The sequence below is a fragment of the Oryzias latipes genome, chromosome 13, assembly GCF_053564925.1.
Source record: "Oryzias latipes strain Hd-rR chromosome 13, Olatipes_Hd-rR_3.1".
Lineage (NCBI taxonomy): Eukaryota > Metazoa > Chordata > Actinopteri > Beloniformes > Adrianichthyidae > Oryzias > Oryzias latipes.
The window spans coordinates 21,417,250-21,444,694 of record NC_136249.1 but is presented as its reverse complement, the minus strand read 5'-3'; the positions used below and the strand labels follow the sequence as shown (position 1 = coordinate 21,444,694).

General features: G+C 38.4%; 1 protein-coding gene across 1 annotated transcript in view; it reads right to left on the bottom strand.

The window, feature by feature from the left end:
• dscaml1 (Down syndrome cell adhesion molecule like 1) overlaps nt 1-27,445 on the bottom strand; it is a 100,609-nt gene that overhangs the window by 70,058 nt on the left and 3,106 nt on the right. The window contains exons 2-3 of the mRNA XM_020708264.3: nt 21,546-21,866; nt 15,574-15,720 (exon numbers count right to left, since the gene is read on the bottom strand). Coding sequence (XP_020563923.1) covers nt 15,574-15,720; nt 21,546-21,866 — 468 coding nt within the window. The remainder of the gene's footprint in view (nt 1-15,573; nt 15,721-21,545; nt 21,867-27,445) is intronic.

Sequence of the window (27,445 nt, the reverse complement as noted above, 5' to 3'; positions counted from 1 at the left end):
TCTCATAGATTTTTTATTTATTTAAAATACTTGCATCTTCTGTTTATATTATATCCATGTATGTATGTATCCATGTATGTATGTATCCATGTATGTATGTATCCATGTATGTATGTATGTATGTATGTATGTATGTATGTATGTATGTATCCATGTATCCATGTATCCATGTATGTATGTATGTATGTATGTATGTATGTATGTATGTATGTATGTATGTATGTATGTATGTATGTATGTATGTATGTATGTATGTATGTATGTATGTATGTATATTTTTTAAGGTTGCACTACAGAGTACATATGAGGACAGCTGTTGGTATCAACAGCACTAACACAACTCCAGCAAGTTATGAAAGACAGGTCTTGCACTTGAGAGACTTCAAAAAAGCATTATAGTTGCAATACAAAGCAGAAATAGGTTTTTGCATTACAAATTATTTTAATTGATGTATTGATTCTTAACTATAATTCTTTACTATGCTCATAAGCACAAAACGACCTTTGTCTGCTCTTCTGCGTAAAAAGAAAGATATAGAACACATTTGCATTCATATTATGAATTAAAAAAGACCAAAAAAAAAGGAGGATAAATCTTTTTTGTCCCCTTTTTAAACAAAATCAAATTGTCAGTTTTTACCCCCTAGAACAGGGGTCGGGAACCTATGGCTCGCGAGCCATATATGGCTCTTTTGATGGTCACATGTGGCTCGCAGACAAATCTTTAATTATAGTTTTTTTTTTTCATTAGACCAGTCCTTTTCGGGCGCGATGCGATGCCAGAGGCGCGCAGTAGTAGCAGTGCTTAGAGAGAGAAATCTGCGCCAGCGCTATCAGTTACTATTATCTATTATTTCACAGAGTTTGTACCAGCCGGAAACCTGTGAATTGACGTGCCTAAAACTACGCGCTCCAGTCTCTGAGAAAGAGCGCGCAGATGCGGGGACGGGATGTGTGAGGGAGAAAGCAGAGGGTGGGGGGTTGTGGGGACAGGCAGCAGGTGAATCGCGCAGGGATTGTAAAAACGTAAAACCCGCTTCCCGTCACTCACTGCAGCGTGTGAGAGTGTGTCTGGCTCCCCGTCTGCATGTGAGCAGTCTGTCTCACATCTACAGAACATTCAGACCTACGATCACGTTTAAAGTCTCAACGCCTGAACGAAGCAGAAACTCACCACGTATCATCAACCAAACTAGACCATCAGCAGAACTACCACGAGAAATACTCATCATTTATTAGCAACAGAATAACAATGTTATTAAAAAGAATCCACAGACTTATTGTACTTTAATAATGTTGAAATTAAATCAAATGCACACATTCATTTGTATATTTAGTTTTAAACAAATTGTCGCGGACTGAGTTGGATGGCTGTTGGGCCGCGTTAAAAGTTCTGGAGTTCATTGAACGCGTCAAGCAGAGATCTGATTGGCCCTCAGTTCTGTCGCTCAGGCTGTTGTTAGGTAGTTTGGACCAATGGGGTTCAGCTGTGGGCCGAATAAGGGAAATGGGAGGGCTGCAGCGGGAGCAGGGGAATATAAAGTTGGGAGAAGCGCTCTCGTGTCGGCGGGAGAGATTCAGGAGTTGCTGAATTAATTGAACGGCGTTTGTTGCGGTCTGCAGTAATCGGAATAAAGAACTTTAAAAGAGGTTAAGTCTCCGTGCCTCAGTGTGGGGAAGGGACACTACATTATTGTATGGCTCTTTCGAAATTACATTTCAAAATATGTGGCATTTATGGCTCTCTTGGCCAAAAAGGTTCCCGACCCCTGCCCTAGAATGTATCATTAAATACCTCTTTATGAATGTGTAAAAAAAGTCTCATTACTCAGTTTTATTCCATTTCAGTCTAACCTGAAATGGATGAAAAAGATAAAGTATAAAACCAAAGTAAGGAAGTGGAAAGAAAATAAACATTTTCAACAGTGAAAGCAATGGATAAATATGAAATCTGCAGTCGTACTTAAGATCTTAAATTTAGATTTCATACCTCCAGCTTGAATCAGGAGGAACTGTGATAGTTTATGCTGTTTCCATAACAACACACTCCCGACCTGTCAGACATCAGTGCAGCTATGACAGTGAATCAGATTACAAACTAGACTGCAACGTGTTTAAAATGCACACATGGTAATTAGTGATATGCAAAAGAAAATGCATGGCGCAAATCAGTTTTTCACATTTAAAAAATAAAACAAAGGACAAAGTGTGTATTTAATTTGGAAGATTTCAACTTTTTCAAAGATTTTGAAATCCTTGGCCATGACCAAAGAGAACATTTCTTCTAAAAATAAATAAATAATTTTGTACGGAAAGGTCATAAACGTTTCAAACATCTGTACTTGACTACATTTTTACCTATCAGTATTTGATTGCAAAAAGAAGGGCAAAAGAAAGACATGGAGGTAAGGGAGCAGTAGCATAAACCCCTTTAACAGAAATAAACAAGGCGCTCCCTTGTTAGCCTGCAGTGAAGGGGCACACTGTGTAGAGGATGAGAAGCACACAAAGATGCACACTTCAAAAAGCATATCTCGAGATGGGTGCTGTTGGCAGTTAAGGAGTACTCTGTCACCAGCACCTGATGTAACCCTGCATTGTGTGGCAATAGCTGTCAAATACTTATGGATGTGGTATTGTAAGATCTACTTACATCTTTTAGATGTTCTAGATCAGGGGTCAGCAACCTTTGTCAAAAAATTATGTTCTTTTTTTTTCATTTTAATTTTAAAAAAGCATATGGACAGAAGAGAACCATTTGAAATATATCTGACCAGATATTCTGCTTAAGCTGTGTTAAAAAAAAACAAGAAATAATTTTTTTTTAACTGGCTAACTTAGATTCAACACCATTGTACTTCAAGGAGGTTTCTTTATGTGGATGTTAAAATGAAAAGTCTTGCTCTTCAAACCAAACAAAAAAAGAAATATATAGAGGAATTTAACCAAAACAAATCAATCCAGCCTTCAGGTTCTTTTTTTTCTTCTCTTTCCTTATTCACTCTAGCTTTTTACATTACATTTGGTATAGGTAAGCATGCAAGCAATTGCGGCTAGCGTAATAAATTGCATTTTGTTGAGAGGTTGTATCTGACACACCATGTATTTTCAACTTGGCTGCAGAGTCGTAGTCAACAAGGATGAATGAGTTGTACTGCAAACACTTAACTGTCAATCTGTGCACATACACAAGGGCTTTGTCCACAAGAGCGAGTGGGGGAAGTTAACGCACCAGTGTTTGTGTGTCAGATCCACAGAAAGAGAATGTTTCAAGGCTAGGATGACGTTAAATTGAAATGTATATGAGATTCAAATTACTTTGTTCTTTTTGTTTCGATACTCTCCCTTTATGCCACATGCATACCCTTCCTTTCTTTTCCTTTGTCATCATGGGAGCTTTAGTCAGCATAGTTCAGATGTAAAAAGAATTAATTATTCTATCTATCTCTCTTGCTTGGGAGCCAGTTTAGCTCGTGCTGGTTTGCGGCGCCTTCCGTCCGTGAAACCCGGGTTCGACTCCAGGCTGCTCCCTGTTCCCTTCTCTACCTCTGCCGGTTCTAAGCCCGGTTAGAGAAGGTTGCGTCAGGAAGGGCATCCGGCGTAAAACATTGCCAAATTTGCCATGCGACTTGTTCGCTGTGGCGACCCCAGATGGGAGAAGCCGAAAGTGGAAGAAGATCTATCTCTCTTGCTTGCCTTCTCAGACACAAAACAAAAGTGACCACGTTGTCTGTTTTAAGCCACCTGGATGCAGGTACAAAGTCAAAAGGTGAACCTGGATGCTAATCTCTCAGAGCAGAATAAATCTTCTGATAATTTGGTTGAAAAGGTTTACCTGTATCTCTAACTAGTGTATAACTTTGAAAAGCAAGGTGTAAATTGACATTTACAACTACATGCATGTGTTGTATCATTTGAACAGTTACCATTTTGCACTAACAGTCTAAAGTCCCCCCTGTTTTATTTGAATTGACTTGAAGAAAGTGGCCCGTGTTCTTTGTAAAGACAAAGAATAATAACAAAATAACAATGGTGTTGTTAATAAAAAAAATAACTCAAAGGTTTTACTCAGTTCAGATTTTTGTTAATGTAATTTGGATCCAACGACAATCTACCCAGTTAGATCACTATTATTCTGGGAAAAAATGGGGGGAAATTATAAAAGGATGATTCAGACAGGACTATGTCACCCCCAGAATTTAGACGGTATGGGTTTCAACCATCTTTGTGTTGAAAAGCAGAAGCCCAAGAGGCAGGTGATTTTTTGTTGTTTTTATGCATTTGAGATCAACAACTCTTTCATGCAGTTCAAGCTGAGAGACTGGCTGCTACAATCAGTAGACGATTTTTGGCGGGTTTTTGGGATTATTGCCTCAATGGAAAAAAAAGATCTGACAATGTGACACTATTGGTAAGGTCCAACTTGTCCCCAATGAACTCCAAGGGCAGCGTTTCAATCACTGAGTGATCGTGCACTGGTCATTTGTGACCGTCCAGTAATGTTGTGAGACAATACTTTAGAATTGATTGACACTGGGAGCCCTGACCCTCTTCATTCCCTTGTGAAAGCACAACGAATTTGAGAGACCAAGAACTTTGGCTTTCATTAATTCAGAGTTTATAAAAAAATAATCTCTTTGTCATTTAAATGGTCCTTCCAGGAAGACAAAAAGTCTTTATGTATGTGCCAATATGTTTCAAAAATGAAAGTCTAAATCAGTTAAAAACCCAAATCTGCTATTCTTTTCAGAGAGCATCTTTCATGAGGTTTTGTGTTATGATAGTTCAAATCAGAATAAATATTTTTGGGTCTAAATTAGTCAGAATCTATACCAGAGTTGAACTTATGTTCTGATGCTCTCTATAGAATTATTCATCCTGTTTTACTGTTTTATTTAACATTTTGGAAGAGTTTATTTTTTTGTAAAGAACCAAAGACAATGGCTTCTTCATCTCTTAAGACAGACTTGGGCATGACTTGCTAAACTGTATAGTGGTTATTATTGATTGCTGAGCTTAACCAGTGTGCTGTGTTATTGATCGTCATGTGTTTGTGCTGCGCTTTGATAGTCCGTAGTGTTACATTTAAACAGGGTTGACAGCTTGGCCCTATTTACTGCAGGACTTTGAGTTCCAGTGTTGAAGGGCACCTGCCAAAAACTCTGCAGCAGTTAATGAGGCTGCAGGTGTTTTAAAGACCTTATCAAACTCAACCGTGAAAAGAGTGACATTTTATTCAAAGAAAGTAGAATTTCTGACAAGTGATCATTTTGAAAAAAATCTAAAAAATGTATTTATATATGATTTCCATCTATATGCATTTCAAATGTGTTACATGCGCATAAAAATGTTGCATTTTTGACCTGGTCCTTAATATTTTTTTTTTTTTCATTAACTGTGTATGCAGCGTCATTAAAGGCAATTACACATCAGTTTCAAGAACTTTCCAAAAAGAAATTCCTATGCACAGAAAATGTAAACCAACAGGAATAAGATAAAATGTACAAAATGTTTAATGTAAAAGAAAAAAAATGTTCCTGACATATCTGAAAGTTAAACACCTGCTATTGAAACAAAATCTCAAGTGGAAACAACTAAGACAAAAAGAAAACATCCATTTGCCGTGGGCATTAAAAACAATGGCTGTGCATATGAGAAAGAGAGGGACAAAAAAACGAGAAAAATAAAGGCCACACAGAAATCACTGAGAGAGAGAAGCAGACAGAGGAGGGGAGCAAATATGTAGGTGAAGAAAGATTAGGTGGAGGGCACACATGCTGAAAACAGCTGAATGAGGGGAAAAATAATGATGCAAAACATGAGACAACCAAGTGGGCTTTATGAGCTCTTGAGGGGAACAAGAGTCAAGCTAGCCAAGTGACAGAACCCTAGGATGCCAAAAAAAAGTGAAAATAAGAGTGCATTTACAGCATAAAAGGCAAAATGTATGGAGAAAAAAAAGCAGCCAATTTGAGCTGTCCACAAGGGACAAGATCTGCCTGCACTATTTGCTGCACTGTATAAATAATAACAAGACAAAATACAGGATTTATCTTTTTACATTCATTTCAATGCTATACATTTTTATTTGATTTGTCAAAGAAAGAAGGCATGTTACTAAATTATACAATGTGCATTTGTTTTTGTTTTTCATGTAAATACAAAGCAACATAACACTGGGTTTAAAAAGAAACTGTGAATGTGTAAACTCTACTAAATTATTGATGTGTCTGTTGAGATGCCAGCAAATGTCTTGTGGGTGTGCTCAGGTCATTACATACATCCCAGAGAGCTCATTGATTAGCAATTAATAAAGTACAGAGATGCCATTGCTGACAGGGGAATCCAGCAAGCTCACACAAACATACTCAGGCATGCACAACTAGCTAAAAGCGAAAAAGCGTAAGATTGAGTGGGGGGAAAAACCACTCTAAAGCTGGCCTGTCTACAAACAATACCACCGGTTGGAATTGAGGAACAGAAAAATAGAGAATATTGAAAGACGAGTTTATAAGAAAATAAAAAAAACAAGCTGGACAAATAAATGATTGTGTCTTTTCTTTGCTCTCATTTGTCCCTTTTTTAATTGGTGATGCAACCAAATGTCTCACTGTGTTAGCTTTCTTTTAAATTGGCTCCTTTTAAGAGTTGTGACCCACTTTTATCTCTAAGCACACAAACAGACAGGGGGAGAGCAGTTTTGCAAAGTCATTTTTAGGACAGTAAAATCACATTTTTAACCTTAAGACCATTTTTATTTTAATATTTGATAATAAAGCGAGATCACCAGCTCATACAGTGGAAATACTACATTTGCTCTATTTTTAGTAATTAATTTGCCCATTTTGTTGCTTTACAGACCCACTCCAATCAAAATAGTGTTTTTGGTGTTCTTATCATGTCCTTGTAGGGAGGACATATGTAAGTTCAATTAAAATTTAGAGGTAACTCAGAGGTAAATTTCTGATGAACTCCTGCAGCTCTACGCAAACTATGTCCTAGAAACCAACACGTTTTTATGGCTGATGTTATTTGCACGTATTTGTGACTAGCACAAAAATTGATGTAAATTCAGGTTAGCCATATGTAATACGTGCAGCCAAGATGAACATTGCTGCATTGCCTGCACATATTTTAAATGCGTCCAAGGTTGAATTTTGTTGTTAGCTGCACATTTTTAAAATTAAACTTGCAGTTAAAGTCCCATCATTTGTCATGCACCTAAGTGTGTGAAATGTGTTCTCCGCGTTTGGTCCATCCCTGGAGGAGCTGTGAGCTGCAGAAACAGAACTATTTGGTGGTTTAACCCTAGCCGTAACCGTAATCCTAACCTTCACCCGTGCGACCAAAAAAAAAAGTTCAGGCTGTCCGCACGTATTTTGAAAATTACGTGCAAATCTTCACTTTCTATTTTTATTTTTTCTGTAAGCATCATAATCATAATTAAAAGACCACTGGGAAACACTTTTACAATAGATCTAAAGATGACTGGAGTGGAACTTAAAAATCAACATGTTCTCTTGGCTGCCATCTCCAATGTGTTCCGTGTATCAGAGCTCACTTTAATACAATAGAAAATTTTACAACTTAAACAAAAAAGGAAGGAAAGTGCCACAAACAGATAGGAGGAGTAGAGCATTATGGTAGCCTAGAGATACATTTAAATACATCGCAAAGAAATAAGCAAGAAAAATTGTGGAATAATGCATCAAACTCGGGTTATGTATTTATATTTAGTTTTATTTGTAAAGTCTTTTTTTTCCTTTTGATCCATTCCCACAATGTGCTCCTGTTTTTCCTCCTCCTCATTTTCTGTCCCCCTTAAACTACCCGGCCACACTCTTGCTTTCTCTAGCATGTACATCTTCAGGTCACGGGTCATTAAGTTAGCTCCAGCGGGGATGTGTTGGAACAGGATGTCTCTCATATTGCCCTGCCCCCACAGAGCTACTAAAACACAAATATGCATACATATCTTTGAGCACGCTTGCACAAACAAATGCTCTATTCTCTGTTTTTCTGCTATATTTGCATTTACTTATTGTGAAAAACCCTGTCATGTTTTGGACCTGTTGGTCTACTTACTTTTTGCACGACATAAGCAAAGTGAAACAGTGCATCATCTACCAGCCACAAAGTACATTTTCAATTATACATACCAAAAGCTAAAACTATTCTGATTTTTTGGCAAAAAAAAAATATTTAGAAGACGTTTTTGAATTTTTCTCATTTATATTTTTAAAAAAACGCCCTGCAACAGACTGCCAACCTGACCAGCGTCATCAAAACCTTGTGTTGGACAGGACAAGTTAAAAAAAATAAAAATAACAAAAAAAACTTGTGTCTAAACAGTAGACGGAACAGCCTCCGCCAACCCAGTGACCCCTAAATGGAAAATGGATGAATGGATGGATATTTTGAAAACTCTGAAACAAGAATGCTATGGTGTATTCATATCAAACCTCACAATTTTCAGCTTAATTTGGCAACCTTAGTGATATTGATTTCAGAGAAGTCTTCAAATGTATTTTCTAAAAAAACAACCAACTTAAGGTCTTAACCAAACATCCAAAACATTAAAATTTCTGATAAAAGTCTAGATAACAAGTGAAAGTATTTAAATACAACATGCTCATATGGAGTAAGCTTAGCAGGCTGCATGCTGCAGAAACACAGATATTTTTTGGGTGTATGCAATAACACATCAACTACGGAAAGGTCAAACAAAGCAAATTCGCATTTCAGCTCAAGCACATGTGACAAACACTATCAGACTCTGGCAATTGCCTGGTTGCACACCAATACACACTCGCAACGCACACACATACAAATGTGTGTATGAGTGCACTTCACCACCCCGTTTGCCACGCACTGTCAAACAACATTAGATTGCGGCGAGGTGTCGGTGGGATAATTAGAATAACACATCCACTGCATTCTTCATTATCTGTGTCATCTTCACTTACTGGCCGGTCTTTCTCTTCTCAGAAACACCACCTTGACCCCCACATCCCTGACACGCAAACAAAACACAATTTCACCCTACTCTACAAGTGACGTGCTTTTGCAGGAAAGTCATGGGCATTATTAGCTATGGCCTCAAGAATAAGTCTAATTGCCTAAACTTTCATCTTGATTTCTTTCCCAATAATTAGTGCCTGGGGAGGGAGCACAAAGGGGAGGAGGACAGTAGTGATGCACAAAGTTCAAGAACAGCATCAGTGTGTCAGAAGAAGTGTGTTCAATGGAAATCATGATGAGTAAGGCACCAATGTTGGCTCTGCATTTAGCAAAAAAAAAAAAAAATCTGACAGCAGTCTGCTGGCAGGTACCTCCCCATTTCTGTACCATCAAGGCATGTTTAGACTCCCAGTTAGAGTGGCACAGATCCTGCGCCAAGCTGCAGTCATGGCAAGCAATGATCTCAGGCAAAAGATGAAGTTCTATATGAAAAGAAAGGTGTCTTGGTCAGCGAGGCCGCAAAGAATCATAAACACACCGGAAAATATGCACAAAACCCCCTTGTGCACACCTTGTGGTTAATGAATAACTAACTAGCAAAGAGGAAAGGGAGCCATCTTCTCTGAGTGAGGCCAAATGAATTCGCAGAAGCGCTATGCAAATGTTGCCTGGGCTAACGAGTCTGCCTGCATGATTGGAGTGCCATTGAAATTCTCCTCGTGCACAGCCCTCCCTCACTTCCTATCTGCCTCCCACCCTCCTTCAATCTCCCTCCATCTCTTCCGCCATTTCAATCTCTACACAGAACATCCATGTTCCTCAGTCACTGTCTATCTACGCCTAATACCGACATGCACATCTTCCTGAAATCCACCAATCATCATTTCTTTTTAACATTTAAAACTGTGTTATCGATACAGAAAAAAGAGTGCAGCTCTGTCAGCACCTGGACAGCAGTGAATGCCCTTGTGTCTGACTCTGTCTGTCTCACCAACACAAAACCACAGAGTCGGCTCAAACAGAGCGAGCCCAGAGTCGCTTTGCACCTGTTCTCTCTGTAAAACATCCAAACACGAGTCCTGAATAAATAACCCAACCTAACATGCATCACTGCCAGGTTTGTACACACACAAATACACACAGACCACAGCCCATAAACACACACATTAATAAGTAAACACCACCCATTTCCCTTTCACAGTTACACCCTGCTTGCCCTCTTTCTCCACTTTTTTCACGAGGTACAAACTGCTACCCTCCTAAGGACAAACACACATAGATGCTCAAATGTGTGTAACACTTAATGGTCAGATACTACAGGATATTACAAAAGGAGAGATGGGGGGCACTTTAAGATGCATCTTTAATAGTAGAATCCATAATGGTTGGACACAGGCTTTAGAGCTCTGGGCCTTCTTCTCCCTGGGGTGCTGGGGACAGCAGAAAAAAAACCTCAGCATACATGCATATACACCTCACTCTCTGTCCATCTCACCATCCACTCTTAAGTCTCCATGTACCTTATTCCATTATGCTTCAGCTATAGTATTTTGCTATCTGCATAATTTAGCATGCTGTGTTTTTGTGCTACTTTGTCTTTCCCTTTCTGCTTATTCTGCTTTTTCTGTTGTTCACTTTAAGGTCTGATGGAGTAAAGGGAGAAACCAAGGCATCGTCGCTTCCCTATCTCCTAATATGTACATTAGAAAGGAACAGGGGGGGAGGGAGTCAAGAGTGGATAGGTGAGGGCTCACCAAGACTTTAGGGCTTCTGCAGAGAGGCCACAAAATGGGGACAGAAGCTGCATCAGCTGTGGTGATGCTACACTTTACACAGAAGGGGGAGCCGGTAAGTGTGAAAGAGAAGGATTTTATCACTTCAAAATTCTGTGTTCACACTGTAGAGCTACACACCTATGTCCACATTGTACTTTGCCCACTGTCAATCTTTGACTTACAGACAACCTTATCAACATACATCACCCAAATTCTAGCATTTAGCTCATTTTGAAGAATCCCTGAAGAGCACAAGTAGGCTTATCAAAATCTGAAATGTTAATTCATCACCCATCCCATAATTTGAGCTTAACAGGATGTGTGGCTTTTCATGCTTTTCTTTAAAATTATTGGTGTTTTAAACTCTAAAAGTTTTAAAGTTTTTTTAAATAAATAAGAAACCTACTTCTAATGGCACAAATTATGATTAGGCCGGATTTAAATCGAAGAGCATAAATGTCACTGATTTTTTTTTAAAGAAATGCTTAAAAATATTAAAATTTCACCAGTTAATTTAACTAAATACATCTACAAAATGAAAAAATGAAAAAAGAAGATGCCATTTCATTCAACGAAAAGATGAACTTTATGTAAAACCTAAGTTGAAGCATTGACACCATACTGTGAGAAACTGCAGTGAAGTTTTGGTAGGTCATTTGAAAAACCTGCCATTTTATCTTAATTTATAAATGGGCCAACAAATGTGCATTAACACACCACAAAATGTTTGCCCTTTTATATGTGTAAAGATTTACTGCTGCAGAAAAGGGTACTTGTAGTCCCACAAAATTGGACTACTTATGTAAGAAATTAGATCAAACATAGCCACTATAACACTTCTGTCCACTTTGATCACATACTTTTACTGTTATGACCTGTTTTCATTATAAACATGAACCAGCTACAAAATAGTCTGATTAAATTATGATTTAATTTCTGTTGTGTCACCTTAGAAAATGACCATATTTGAGTTAAAGAGAACACTTTTGCTGTAATTTAAGTTAAATAAATGCAAAAAAATAATTTACAATAGAGTGAAGATGAAACACAAGGAAGTGGCTCAATTTTTAATCAGACTTAATTTGTGTACCTATTTATTTGCAAATGCTATTTAAGGTGCATTCAGCCAGTGCCAGTTTTTCAAATTGATTTGGTTAAAAAACTAACATTTTGATTAATATTTCTGCAGGAAACCTACCAGTAAAGTGATATTGAAATACACACAGAAAAATGTACAAACTGTGATAACATGAAGCTTTCCATCATACTGCTCTTTGCAAAACAGTAAATTGAAATTTGTAAGAAAAGCAAAAAGTACTGAAAAAAGGAGAAATAGAGAGAAGAATAAAAGGAATATAAGCAGTTATATCCTGTGTGTTTGTTTGTGCATATGAATGTAGTGGAGCTGAGCCATGCACTAATAAAACTCAGGCAACGATGCATCCTCACACCTTCCTCATTCTGCCTGCCAGATTGCAACCATTACCATGGTGACCAGATATAACTCAAACTGTTTTAAGCTCCAACTAGAGGAGGAGATGGATGCTAACAAAGTGACACACACGCATGTTCACGCACAGCAACCACACAGATGAAGTTCCTTCACCCACATATGTCAGCGTGTCCTCTTTCAGATACCTTACTGACAACCAAACAAAAGCTAATACTCTAACCGACAGCAACACCAGCAAACCATCAATTAAAAAGAGAGAAAACTAAATACAGAGGTACCATAAGAAGGTAAGGTTGAGTAAAAACCAGAACAGCCAGGCAACACTAAAAAAAAAACCTCTTTTGCTTTGATGTCTGCATGTCTGTCCTATCATCTCCCCCCACATCGCTCTGTGAAAAGGCCACAAAAGTAAACAGATTTGGCAGCAAAATAATGACACAACACTCAGGCAGGGTCTACTCACAGTGAGACCAGCTGTCAGCAAACACCCTCTTTTTCAAAACGCATTGAAACTCAGCTTTATTGACCAGCGCAGCTCTCTGCGGGACATGTGTCATTTTGTCAAACCATTATCACAGCATAACCTAGAAAATGTAAACCACTAGAGTCTCTCAAGAGACATCAAGAGGCTGAAAAATACTCCAGCCACTGTTACCTAGTGGATATTTTGTGAAAAGGTGTGTGTGTATGTGTGTGTTTAGGTGTATGTATGTATGCATGACTGAAACGTGACAATACATACATGAATGCATGTATGTATACAAATGCACAAACCCAGGTAGAGGTCTGGACATCCAGTATGTGCATATATGTGTGGATCCATATGATGTTGACACAGGGCACCAGTCTGTACCAGGGACGGAAAGACATAAGAGGCTTTGAGCCAAAGATGGACAGAAAGAAGAAGAGAAGCTCTGTGTTACTAGTAAAAGCTATTCATCAACTATGAAGAGAGAAAGCCTGGGGTAAAACAAAAGAAAGTGAACAAAAAAGCTTCCAAATCTTGTCCAGAATCGTCATCATTATTTTTTTAGGGAGAGCTTCTCCTTTGGCAACATTAAAAACTGAAATTGCTCAAATTTACCTACATAAACAGTTAGAATTTAGTTGTTTTTTACTTGTCTTTTAGCAAATCACAAATTTAGACAAACCTCCTACTCTCTGTGACATTTGCCTGCTCTTGCTTTTTTTAAGAATACCTTTTTGCCAAAAAATGTATTTAGTTATAAAATCACATTTAAATTTCAGCATTAACTTAATAAACACATTAAAATATTAGTATTTGTGCAGCTAAGTAGAGACCATTTTTGTTATTACAGACTTTCTTTCAGTTCTACGACTCAACAGTGTCTGATACTGATATGATAAAATAATTGTAAGCCTAATAAAAAACACATTGCATTACTTTTTCATGTGTCATTTGATTAAGAACACAACTGAAAGTATTAAAGCATTAAAAATATATACATTGTGCTAATATTTTTATGCTTTGCTTCGAACAGCAAACAAACAAATTAAGCCCCATTAACATCTTCATAAGTAGAAATGATCTTCAGAAAGATGTAGACTTTTCAAACAAAGTAGAAATGCAGGGATACCCTGATATCCTGCCTGAGTGCAATCATATGATCGGAATCTAATATTGTCCTTATGCCTAATTATTGAATACATTGTAATTTCAACAAAAAGATGTCACAAAATAGACAGTTAAGATACAAGAAAAAATGATTATGGAAATGTTTTAAATAGCGTTATAGTTTTTTTCCAAAAAGTTTCTATGTTAAAAACAAGCTACAGCTTATTTGATTAAATGCACAGATCCAAATAACCCCTGCCAATTTAGATGTGTGCGCTCGTCTTTAGGTGTGTTTACATATTTATACACTTTTGCTTGTTCGAATGTGCATGTTTCACCAAGAGATCGATAGCATACTCCCACAGAGCTCTTACTACACAGCCATGATACAGTGGCTTTAACAAACACCCAGACGGCTTCACACATACACACATGCACACACACACACACAGCTATGAGTCAAACAGACTTGCCCGGTCTCACCACTCTCACACTGAGGCATCCATGACAAGAGAGAAGGGAATCCAACAACAAGCTTTATCGATCCAGACTGGAAACCCCCCCAGGCCACACACACACACACACAAGAACACACACACAACATGCCGTTGTAATGGATCAATGAGCACTTCTATGTGAAGGACAGAGCCATACAAAGAGACGTGCAGAGAAGCACACCTTTACACACACTACCACACACTGTTGAGACATGAAGCGCATACTTCGTTTCAAAGAGCATGATAAGGGGCAGAGGGAGCAAAACGTATCATCTGACCTAAACAGTCTCGTCTGACATCCTGCAATTTACCATTGCTCCATGGAGCAGATGTCAACTGCAGCACACACGCCTGAAGACACGCACGCACACAGACACAAATGTCAGCGCATAGATACTGTGCCAAGCAGCAGGCTCAGTTTCAGACTGAAATGAACACACCTCATTTAAGCACTGACTAATTCGAACTGAGACCCAGATGAAGAAGATAGCAACTCCAAGACACGCCAGAGCCAAAAGGTGTGGCTGCTCTTTTTTTTGGTGCCTGTGGCGAGCAGCTAAACTGAATTATCACTCATCAAAATTAATACTAAAAATGCTTTTCACATAATCCCTTCTGTCCATTTTGCCCAGGTACGCAGACATAATTTATCTACCATTGTTGCATTTAATGCAAGCATTTACATTACTATGGTCGAAATACAAAACATTCCATCTGCAAATTTTTAGATTTTGAGTTTTTAGATTAAATGGTGAGAACAAAAATAACTCCACATTTGAAGGGAATCTATAACACAATCCGCCCTTTTATAAGACATAAAGATCCCAAGACCAAATCCTCCTATCAGCATTAACTGGAATATTTGACAAATATTTCTTGTTTCCTGAACAATGGACTTTTTTCAGATAGGAAATCTTATATTTTGGCCATCGTGTCAGTCAGACTAGAGCATTCTGTCAAACTGATGCAGATGCCAGTGAAATTGGTTTGCATTGACTCAGGACACACAATAGTAAACAAATAGTAAATCTTTATGACATGTAAATTGAGAAAGCATTGAGGCCTCTTGGTTTTTGGATTTAAAGTGATGTCAGATTTCCCTGCTTCTGTAATTAAACATCAAATGAAGAAACTAAAGCAGTGAAGTGTCTTCTAGGTGAACCTTAAAATTCCAGTTGTCCTGAAGAGCTGAATTCTATGATAACCTGATCTGTATAACTGTGAATCTCCCGACATATCAAATTGCCAACTTGTTAATGTTAATGTCTTGTTTTGTGCCGTAGATGTGTCACCAGTGACTGAATGTCCTACCGGGGACGATGGAAACAGTGTCTTTCTCCCAGGACACCACACTGACGTACTCCTGGACGGCGGAGGGGATGAGGCACTTGAACACGGCAACATTACCCCGCATGGAGCGCTGGTCGGCCACACGGACTGTGTAGGGCTCCCTAAACACTGGAGTGTAAAAAAAAAGGGCTGAGATTAGTCGAATAAGAAAGCACAGCTCTTGATGACCATTCCACAAGTTTCATTCCCACATTGGGGAAAAAGGAATTTAAAAATGTTTCTAATAAACAATCGACGAACTTTTTAATTAATAAGAAATAAGGCTTTTAATTATTATGAAATTTTAACTGGAGAATAATACAGACATTTGTTTTACTTTGTCTCATAACATCTATTTAGGCTAAGTCTGCTTCATCAATTCCTTTCATCCCCTGGTCTCCTATTATTAGCAAGTTATTTATTTTCTTTCAGCATCAAACATTTTTGAATTTTCTAAAGGCTCCTGCAAAATATCGAATACATGCTAGTCTCCAGGATACAAACACATATCCTGTGCTTAGGTTTTTCCCATGCAGCCACAAATTGTAGTTTACTTTGGCAGTAAATAGCATTTAAAAGGATGTGTGCACAAGTACATAACATTTAAAATGTTTTTTTTTCTCAATTTCTGCCTCCACAGGTATTTAGCATTTGATATTTGTCCCAGTGATTTTTACCCTACATGTTTAACTTCTAATAATTTCAGTGTCTCACTCTAAAGCCTGAAATTGTAATGTCACAGTTTGAGTGTAAGGGAGGATGACTAGGAACCACTGTAGGTTGAAGGGGATGCACAGTGATAAGCTGCTGGCCTTTTAAAAAACAATGCTTCAGATGCTATGAGACGGCGAGGAGTGGAACTGTCACATGCAGGCGCCAGGCACCATAAACACACCCTCTGCACATGGCATGCAGAACACTAGTCTGTGAATCTGTGCCAGTGTACAGAAAGGATGGTGGTGATTAAGACAAGCTTAATGATGAAAACAGTAGCCTGTGGCTAACCGAATTATCTCTCCAGTTAACTGTCACATTTAGATTATTGAGGAATGTGAAATGCTGAATCAAAGCATACATTTTCATTAAACAAATTAAGTGAAGTGAAAATAAATTAATTGATTATCTTAGTGAATTGAAGAGATGGGTGGTCCAAGGGCATGTCAGAGTGAGTGACTAAGACTACTTTCAAAATTGAACTGTGCAGGTTTATCCTGTTTTGGAGGGAAATCTTTTTCAATTGACAGTCTATTAAACAAGTCAACAAAATGAAACAAAGACTTAAAAAAAAATCAATTACAACAAACAGATGAGATTCCCAAACTTTACTGGTAGGTGATCCTGGTAACATAAAAACCAGGCTTCTTTTTAAAACATGAGGACAGTATTGGTTTAACAATGTTGAAAAATAAAAACAAATTCACACACACTCTACAGTAAAGGTGGCCCCACCCTCTTGTGAGCTTGCTCTTTCCCCCAGCTCTCCAGTGATATAATTAACGCCTAGCCTAAAGGCCGGTTTCCTTGGTCATTAATAATGCTTTATGCCATCCGCCACAGTGACTAGAACCCAGCAGAACCAAAGCTGATGTCCTTGTCCAATTGCAGGAGAGTCTTTCACCTCAAAGTTTAAAGTTTAATCTCTTAAGCCTTTTTCTCTCATTTTTACCTTTCCTTTCTACTGTTCTAGTTTGCTCATCCATATCAGAGGGGTTTTCATCGGCTATTTTGTGAAAGACAAAGTTCTTTTTTCCTGAAACAGGTGAACCTAACACACAAGGATGTGATGAGACCCAATACCACCTGACAAATGTGCTGTTGGTGTTGTCTGAGGCTTAATCTGTAAACAAATCAAAGCTTAAGCACACATTCATTCTAATCAGGTCTTCATTTTAATTCTTCATCTAAATAGTCCCAGCGTTTCATTGACACCATCTGTCTGCAGATCAATAGCCTGGATCGACAGAAAGGCCTCGGCTGTGGTGGCCAAGCCAATCTTTACAATCATTTATTTACTCTGTGACTGACCCTGTCAATAACAACGATCCCCAATGACCATTGAGCCTCTCATAGAGTGCTTTAAATCAGTTTGACAGCTTGTAAATATTTACTGCTCGGATGTCAGTCACACATTACACTCCATCAGAAGTTCAAAGCCAGTCAAGGTCACTTTAGGTCAACCCATCATCTTACCTTATCTGAAACTATTCTGAAACAAGTGTTAAGAAAGTCCTTGACAATTAACAGTAGTTTTAAATAAAATAAAGCTCAGGACAGACGATGATTCCTGCATACACCCAATGAAACCAGCCAAAAAAGAGGCAGCTGTTTTACCGACACCATCATTAATCACGATTCCCTTCCAGATATGGCGCAAACAGAGAAAATAAAAGCCTCACATATTCATTTTCTTAAGCCGTCTAACATGATGAAAATGCTAGCCCAACTGATTTGTGTGTAAATTGCCATCCCCCTCATTACACGTGCAGCAGGATTGTTATAATATTACTGATGCCTGACTATATGCAGCCTGGTTGCCTGGAAACGAGCTAAAACATGGGTCTGGGTAACTGGGCACACTGGGAGGGGAGTCTTGTATCACTGTCGCTTTAATAATTAACAATGGGGAAACCAAATACTGCATTTACTTATTCATAAAGCAAGTGACTAAAAACACTGAGAATGAGGGGGGATGAAGAAAAAGTGTAATGCAACACAGAAAAAAATGTAGGCAAGTAGGTTTCATTATAAAATTAATTTGAAAACAAAAGCAACAAAGTTGATTTAGTGACATACGGAATTACAATCAAACTGTTAACAAAAACCAGATGGAAAAAGAAGATCTGACTGTCGTTATATACAGTAATTTAATTGGGAAAACAGAAAGATGAGAGAGCAGATACGTCATTTGGTTTTAATTTAATTTGTTGTATTAGGAAGTGTTGGTGGACAAGGTTATTTTTTTATTTTTTTTAAACAGAAACTTTTTTCTGTTTAAAAAAACAGAAAAGAACAGAACAGAACAGAAAAGACAAACGGAAGAGAACTGTCAGAAATCTATGTGCTTCAGCACCACCACCACAGACTCCTGCTTTCATCTGTACCAAATTGATTTGTCCCAGAAAAGGAGTAACATGAGTATAAGGGGAAAAGCTACATAAGAATAAGGGGTTAGTTTTTAGTTTAACAAAACTGGTTGTTTTTCTTGAATTAGAATACACTGGCTTTGCCCTAGTTCTTAACAATAAAAATAAAAAAAAGTTTGAATTACTTATGGTGTTGTTTGTTGGTATCATACTGACAGATAAATAAAACAACACAAGTTAAAGCATTGTCTCCAGGAGTGAATTATTTTTCCTATGTTCTAAGACACTTTTTATGGGATAGGATCTAAAATATGAAAAACAAAAAACTTTCCTCTTACAAAATTAAACAGTTTTACAATCAAGCTTTAATTTATCGTGAATCGTTGTGTTTTTGTGCTTAGAGACCAATATCAATATTCATTTGCTTCTGTCAAAAAGATCTGCTGTTTTGAGGTGTAACTTGGTCAACTTCAGGATAAATTAATAGAATAAGTAAACATAAAGATATTTTGTTTTTCATTTTAATATAGACTTTTCATTCATTCTAAATCAGATAAAGAAAGCTGCTGATTTAAAAAGGGGATTATGAGGGAAAAACATGAAGCCTTAGTGAGGAGGCTGGGTAGACTTTTCAGTGGTGTCTATCTGGAAACTGTCAGCTGTCATTCCCCTACACCACCCTAGTTGCCACACCCTATCACTCACCCCTGTGTCGCCCATGGCAACCACAGACAAGTGCAGGAGGGATCTTCTGCATCAGGTTAAGGGTAATGAGGTGCGCTCACACACACAGGAGCCGTGAAGCAGTGGAGTTGTGATTGCTTCGGCATTTAATTGATTAATTGTTGTAATTATTTACAAGGGAAGGTCACTGCAACACCCGTGCTTGCTGAAAGGTCACTCTCATGCTGGAGGGACTGTCTGCCATATGGGTGTGTTTGTTTGAAGCAAAGAATCCAGCATCATCTTCCAGAATACTTTCCCCGCTGTGCATGAGTGAGATGTGGAACTGCTGACTGTTCATGTGGGCATGACAATCAATCAAAATGCCTGCCTTGCTTTTAGCATATCCTGAAAATCAACTTTTTTCATGAGTCTTTTCACATCTTTCCTTGTCTGCAGCTCCCTCACTTTTGCCAAACACCCTGACAAAGAGCTGGCAACCAAACATCGAGAGCCAGCTTGAGGAAAATGACTGTGTGTATGCGTCTGCCTAAATGTGTATACGTGTTTGCATGTGTGTGTAGTTAGGGGACTTTCCAGTCCATGGACAGATGGAGAGACTGGGAGACAGGAGGCTTGCTGGCATGAGATGCGCGCATGCTGTTGTGCGTGTTAGTATGAGAGTGCGCGGTGTCTGCGTGTTTTGAGAGAGTGCACGCACACAGTGTCGGCTTTGAACCCATGCGTTGAGTTTGTACGCCACCTCAGGTCGCGTGAACGTTTTGGGGATTTTTTGTGTGTGTCTGTGAATGTGATACAGGGTAGCAACACCTTATCACAGTATGTTATGTTAACAACCACTCTCCAGCTTTGACCTTGCCAGGAAGTGCGGACAGGTCACCAAACCAAACTGCTGTGCGCAGACTGTGTCTGTCTTCTAAAATGTTTTTAATCCACAGAGTCACAACATGGCTTTCCAAGACACTTCACTGTGAGATGCTGTGGCTGTGAGACACCAACATGACTACTGGAAAAAAATATTTAAAGGTAACTGAGCACCTAAGTATGTATTTCAATCATATAACCAGTTACTGTATTTTCTGCACAACAAAGCACACTTAAAGAGCCTATGCCATGCAAAAGAAAAAAAAATGTTTGAGCTTTTAAGTGAAAAAGAAACCCCAAAGTGGTATTTTGATCCATTCACGCATTGCTGAGTATTCCTCTAAAAACCTGTGCTCTGAGCACCAGCCCCTCCCAACCTACAAGCTGATGTAGACCAGTAAGAACAGCCCCATCCAGGAAGCGTCTGTGTCTTTTATATGCACAATATGCACATCTGCCTTTGCAAAAGTTCACGTGTTGCAAACAAGGTTGGGAGTTCCAGGTACTGTGAATAGGCCAACGTGGCTAACGTGGTGTAACATGTAGCGTGTCACAAACAAGTTCTAGAGTTACAGTGAACACAGGTAAAAAAGTTTAACTGACTGACAGACTCATCTCTGACTCTGACGGTCTCCTGTAAAAAACGACCAGTTTGCTTCTCGTGCCCACGACGCAGATTTGTTTTTTGTTTGTTTTTTTACTTCTACGTCCCTTTACGGCAGGGGTGTCATACTCATTTTCACTGAGGGCCACATCAGCAAAGTGGCTGTCCTCAAAGGGCCAGATATAACTTATACATGTAAATAACTGTAATGAAAAATAAATGTAACCACTCCTTAATGTTAAATAACTCATTATTTATTTATTCTAACTTTTTAAAGTGACAATTCCAGTTGCATAGAAAACATATGTTTGCTTGTTACTTTAGCATAAATCCTTTTAAACTTGATTCTGCCAGGTTAGGTTATATGGACAGTGTTTAAGTCCTAATGTATAGTTGATCAATCAGATATTTAAAGTCCAATTCCCCTTAGATATGAATAAATACACCAATTTCTATTTTATTTTAAGAAATTAAAAACTTTTATGCTCCCGCAGGCCACATAAAATGACATGAAGGGCCACATTTGGCCCCCGGGCCTCGAGTTTGACACATGTGCTTTAGGGGGTCCATGGAATAAGGCTAAAAGTTGGTTAATGCTTCTAATTACTTAATCTGAATAAACACAGATTACACGTAACATATTGGAAAAATTCATTCAATTGTAATCTGAAAAGTTTGCGGCTTGCTCAGCTTTTTTGAGATATAAATCAAAATCTCACCTGCTTTGATATGGATGCTGGGGCTTCGAATCTTTCCTGCTTGGTTCTCAGCAGTGCAGAAGTACTCGTTGTCGTGAATGATGCTGTTATAGGCTGAGGGTGAGAAAGGGTATAGCTGGAGGGTGCCATTGGCATGCACATGGCGGATATGGGGCACATCGTAAATGTCGTCTCCGGTGGCCAGATACCAGCGCAGGACGGCATGGGGGGCGCCGCCCGCAGGGCAGGGCAGGGACACCCCCACCGAGCTGGAGAAGGTCACCCGCTGCAGGGAGGCATTCACAAAGTACAGCCGCGTAGAGACAACATCCTCACTGTTGACTGTTGGCATGACAGAAAAGAAAAGAGGCACAGGGTCAAAGCCAGCTTTCATTAAGCAATTTATTTAAGAGTAAGAACATTTCTAAAGTTGTCCTGAGGTTTTTCTATTAAAAAAAAGGGGGGGGGGTCTTTGAAAAAAATAGTGTAAACATGGAGGCTCCTTATTTTCTGTTGACAAATAGTGTGTCTAAAAAGTAATTCTTATGTTCAAAAACAGTTCAAAATAAACTCAACAACTACCGTAACAATGACAAGCTGTCTGTTATTCATTCATCAAGCCACAGTGTTGTTGAAAGGCCCTCCACAGGTCATATTTTGACTAAAAAGTGATTATTAAGTAATCAACTGTCTGTCCACCACACTTGTGAGTTGTTGTTGTTTTTTTTTTAAACCTACTTTGGCTTCCCAGTTTGATGCAGTGCTAAAGCAGATTTTTTCACTCAACTTGTTTTAAGTCAAGAAAATATTAAGTTTCATTTCAATTTCAACTTATCAAAACGTTATCCCAAGATCATCCAGAAAAACAGAGAATAAACTACAATACTTAAAGGGTTTAATCCTGTTTGTTTCAAACACTAGGCTGTTGTAATTCCAATTAGCCCAGATCATTCCAATAAGTCAAATTTGTTTCAACTATATTTTAATATTGAACTACATTAATGAGAAACAAAGAACAATAAAGAATCTTCTGTGTAATGTTCTGTACTAAGTACTTTGCAAAGTATATTTTTCTACAAAATGAAAAAAATGTTAATGTATTTTTCTGTTTTGACTTTGATGTTAACATATTTGGTGCAATTATAGGCAGACTGCTGTTCATTTAAAGTATCAGCACAGGGTCTAAGAAAACTTCCACCCATCTGTATCCAAAACACAAAGTAAATGTGCTGCCACTCAGCTTAGCTCAACAACTTCCCACCTATCTGCCAAGCAGCTGTGATTCATATCATCCCATATGCATTATACTAATATCACTAATCTAATAGAATGTATCCAGTAAGCCCTTTGGATGCCTTCAAGTCTGTAGAGGAGAAACTATGAGCATTATAGCTCATCTTTTCTGCTAATATACCACATTGTGAAGTTAAAAAAGCATATTTAAAAAAAATCCTGGCTGTGGACCACAAAGGGGGACCGGTCGATAAGTTATAAAAACAAAAACAAAAATCCCACATCTGCCGTCAAAGTCCAATGAAGAAGAATGATCTTGAAAAAGATGTTGCCATGGTAAAGATGAAGACATTTTACTGCACATGCCATCATGAGAGGAACCGGACCAAATAACCTCTGAAAACAAAACGTCGTTGTCCACATTAGAGTGGAGTATTGAGCCATCCTTTAACAGCTGTATGTTTTGTGTGTGTTTGCTTGGACAAGCGTGCAGGGGGGGGGGGGGGGGGGGGGGGCGGGGGGGGGCGAGCAGTGTAAGGAATTGCTGAGCTCAGCTTGGCCGGAAGCCAGAAGAAGATGCAGTTCCTTGAGCCAGACAATTTTCTTTTCAGACAATAATATGTAATTAATCCCTTTTTTTCCAAGTTTGTGTCAACAATGCATGGATCAGCCATGTGTATGTAATTTGTTGCATTAAACAAGGAAATCTGTCAATGAAAAATGAAAGACTCAATTAATTGGGATTTCATCCTGAATTTTTTATAGAGTCTAAACATCATTTTGTGTTGAACACCAGCAGCCACATAATGAAAACGTTTTCTATTATGGTATTTAGAAAAAGTTTGGATAAATCAATTATTTAAAGTTGTATTTTTAGGTTTATTTTACTCACTGGGATCCCTAGCTATGATAACAAAATGCATCACTGGGGATACATTTTATAAACAAAGAGCTGCAAATTAAAATGAAGGGAGAAAAGACAAGTCAAAATCTGGCATACCGTTATTTTTGCCCCCCCTCCCCTTTACTGTCTGACCCTGATCCATCTAATTTGATCCTATTTGTATCACATAGCTTTATACTGATTTTCCTCCACTTTTGTTTTCTCCAGCCACATTATAAGCAATCATTCCTACATGATAGAAATGTGTTAAATGCAGTGACTAAAGTCCACATGATCAACTTTTAGATCTCACACTTAGTTGATACACTTTGTAAACACGCTGCTGTAGGAGGCTGGCGTCTGACTTCCCTGGTCTTTATGCATGTGTGGGTGTGGAGCTGAATGAGACATCAAGGATTCCGGCAGGAGTAAAAATATTGCAGACAGGACATGGGTGGCTGGTTGAGAAGAGGGTAATGTGTGTGTGTGTGTGGGGGGGGGGGTCCTCAGGTGTAAAGGTGTTTGAATTCAGCTGAAGAGGTAAGTGTAAATGTTTAGACGTCCAAAAGTGCTTAGAAAAAGAGGGAGGAGGTTGATGCTGAAGAGTTGGCCTTGTTTTTAAAGTCAAAATAAGCAGCCGACAACAGGGAGGTGAGCAGCAAAAAAGAAAATAAAAGAGTACAGGCTGTGAAAGCAACGGCAAGGTATAGATGTCAAGGGGGTAGAAACATAATGCTGAAGCAGGTGTTCTACTCAAAAATATGAATTTAGGTCAACTTGAGACCTACCCACTATTTGATTTTATGTCACTCCCTCTCAAAGGCTGTGAGGCTGTCTGATTTCAGCACCATGGAGAGCATCACAACACACAGAAAGTAAGGAACTGGAAAAGCTACCAAATTGTTAAAACAGCAATGTATGCATTGGGATGCATATCAGTGACCAAAATAAATAATTACAGACGTGTTATTCGTGTTATTCCCATTTTAAGAATCTTCATGTGAAAAAATAAATAAATTAAATTATTAAGTCCCTGGTCTTGCTAGAATAAAGATTAAGTGAAAATAGGTCTTTTTATAAAATAAGGTGTGAAAAAAAGTGTTCAGTCAAGAACAAACATCAGAGCTAATCAATTTGAAAATCATTTAGTGACAAAAAATATTAGGAAATGTTTGTCATTTGTCAGTTATGGCACAAGAGGTACCCTCAAGGTCAGAGCAGTCAGAAAACCCATACTGTCGAGATGCTAAAGGCCTCTACTTGTATCTCAATTCCCTTAAGACTTTAGTGTGAGCCTTATATGACGGTTCCTCAGATGAAAACTCTCTTAAAGTTCTTACAACTAAAACCGACACAAGAATAAACAAACCCAACATGTCATTTTCCATGAAATTAACAATGATGATGATATAGTGTCCAAATTCCCAAAAAATTAATAGTTTGAGACTGGCTGCTCACTGTGTCGTGCAACAGAAATTCAGGTCACTGGAATTACACACATAAACACGCATTGACACAAAGACAGTGACCAAATGCAGTGAAGCACTCTCTTGCTCTACCATGCACTAATTACAGACTCCTGTAGGACAGGCTGTTTTGATCATATCGACTTACTTCTGACATTGATCAATTTAAAGCTGAAAACATGAAACTAATGTAAACCTGTAAGGTAATCACAAAACGCTTATCAAGTGCAATCAGCAAAAAATCTGTTGTTAATGTTGACGTTGTTTTTCTGCAGGATTGCCTTTATTTTGTAATTATTAAAAAAATGATCTGGGCAGATAGGAGAGGATAGATATATGTTGGATTTCAAAGGACAAACTATCGTAAATAATAACTCTTAAACAACACAGTACTTAAAGAATGACTGGAACTGCCCACAGACATTATTTGGTTAAATACCGAAAAACAAATGTATAGCTTCATTTGTAAAGGTGGAAAACAAAAATCTGTATTTCTTTTTATTTGTGCAACATCTAACCTCTGGTTCAACCAGAGCCCTTTTATTGTCCTAGCTCTCCTTTTCTTCCTTTCTGCAGCAAGAAACAAGGAGAAAATGCATTTGTGGGCTCCAGAATTTGTCCTAAATACATTCATGAACTGTATTTTGATTCCCTTCTTCAAGGCTAGATGCACTGATTACAATGAAGGTCAAAGTGATTTAGAAACATATTTCCACAGGGTAAAGTTTTTTTTTTCCCTTTTTTCTCAACCTTTACTTTATTTTTTTGTTTCCTTCCAGTTTGTTTTTTAAGGTAAACCTTTCTCCAAGTAAATTTGCAAATGTTCCCTGTTTTTAGATGTGAGAATGGTGCATGGATATGGATGGTGGGGAAACAAGGATGTTGCCTATATGCTGAACCACTATGCATAATGCAGCTTCTTATCTCCTCTAGATCCATTCACATTGACAGACACATATGCACACAGAGATTCACTGATTCATGATAATGCAAGCAAATTGATTTATCCTTCACAATAAATTTGCTTAAAAATGACACAATTCTAAAGGTAAAATATATAATCAACAGAAAGAGATGATCATGTATCCTTCCACATGTCTAGATTGGGTTATGCGATGGGACTCTGTTTCTGGTTGTTAAAAATGATGACCTATTAGATGATTATTCCATAAATTAAAATATATACACGTGGGACGTTATATGACTTAAATGAAATAAATAAGTAAAACAACTCAAATATGCAGCTTGTTCAGTGTCAGTAACTTATCAGGCAGCCATTTCAGCTTTTGAAAATCCACATCTCCCACTTCAAAAGGCTGATCTCTGCTGTTGAAGTGAGCGCCAGAATTGTGGTTTTTCTCTCGCTCGCTCTGAGACGGAGCCATAAATGGTTTGACACTGAGCAGGACAGAGGGAGAGAAAAAGAAGGACAAGTGACAGTGGAGAGCAATTTATTTGCTCTTGTTTGCTCCATTTTTGTCATTTAAGACCCAGGTCTTAAGCTGGCTGCGCATGCGGAAAGGACAGCGCACGCACCTTTCCAGCAGACCACACTGTTGCGTGTTGGACCTGTTGAGGGCTCTCAAGTTCCCTGTCTTTGTAGCAACTGTAACAACGTGGCGCCAGGTTACAAATGATCTAAAAATGACATATGAGCCAACAGGGAACTGGCCTGCAGGAGGATCTCCCTCTAACCAAGTACTTCATGGAGCATTCCAGTTCACTTAATGGAAAAAAAGGAAAAATGTCCTCTCCAACTGAGTGAGACTTTTATTTTTCTTTGTGATTAAACGCGTGGTGCCTTCACTTCCCCATCACAAGAACTTAAGTCATCACTTCACACTAACTGGCCAACTAAGTTAACGTGTTTCAAAACAAACAAAATGTTCACACAGAATGTGAGACAGAATGACTTGTTCGTGGACGTGTCTGCTGTGCCGCCCATGGCTACAAACGCGTGCAGCATGAATACAGGCTTCTCTCACTAAACCGTGAAGGAATTGAAAAAACTTCTCTTGAGAATGACAAGTTGCAGGAATTGCACCTTGATTGAAGTGTTGGAACGTTTATGGTTAAATTTGGGGAAATGCGCATCGTGACGAGACATTTGATATATTTCGTAGAAAATGAACCTCTCGCATTTCCATGTACTCACACGATTTTGGGGTGAAATAAAAGCAATTTTTAAAGCAAAACAAGAAGAAAGTACACTCCTGTAATGTGGCTGCTGCACATCTGCAACAGCTACAAAGGTGTTTCCTATTTTCATCATCCACTTGTGTCCGTTTTCCAAACCCCAGTAAACATCCGATAGCCTGCTTTGTGAGTGTCTCCAAAAA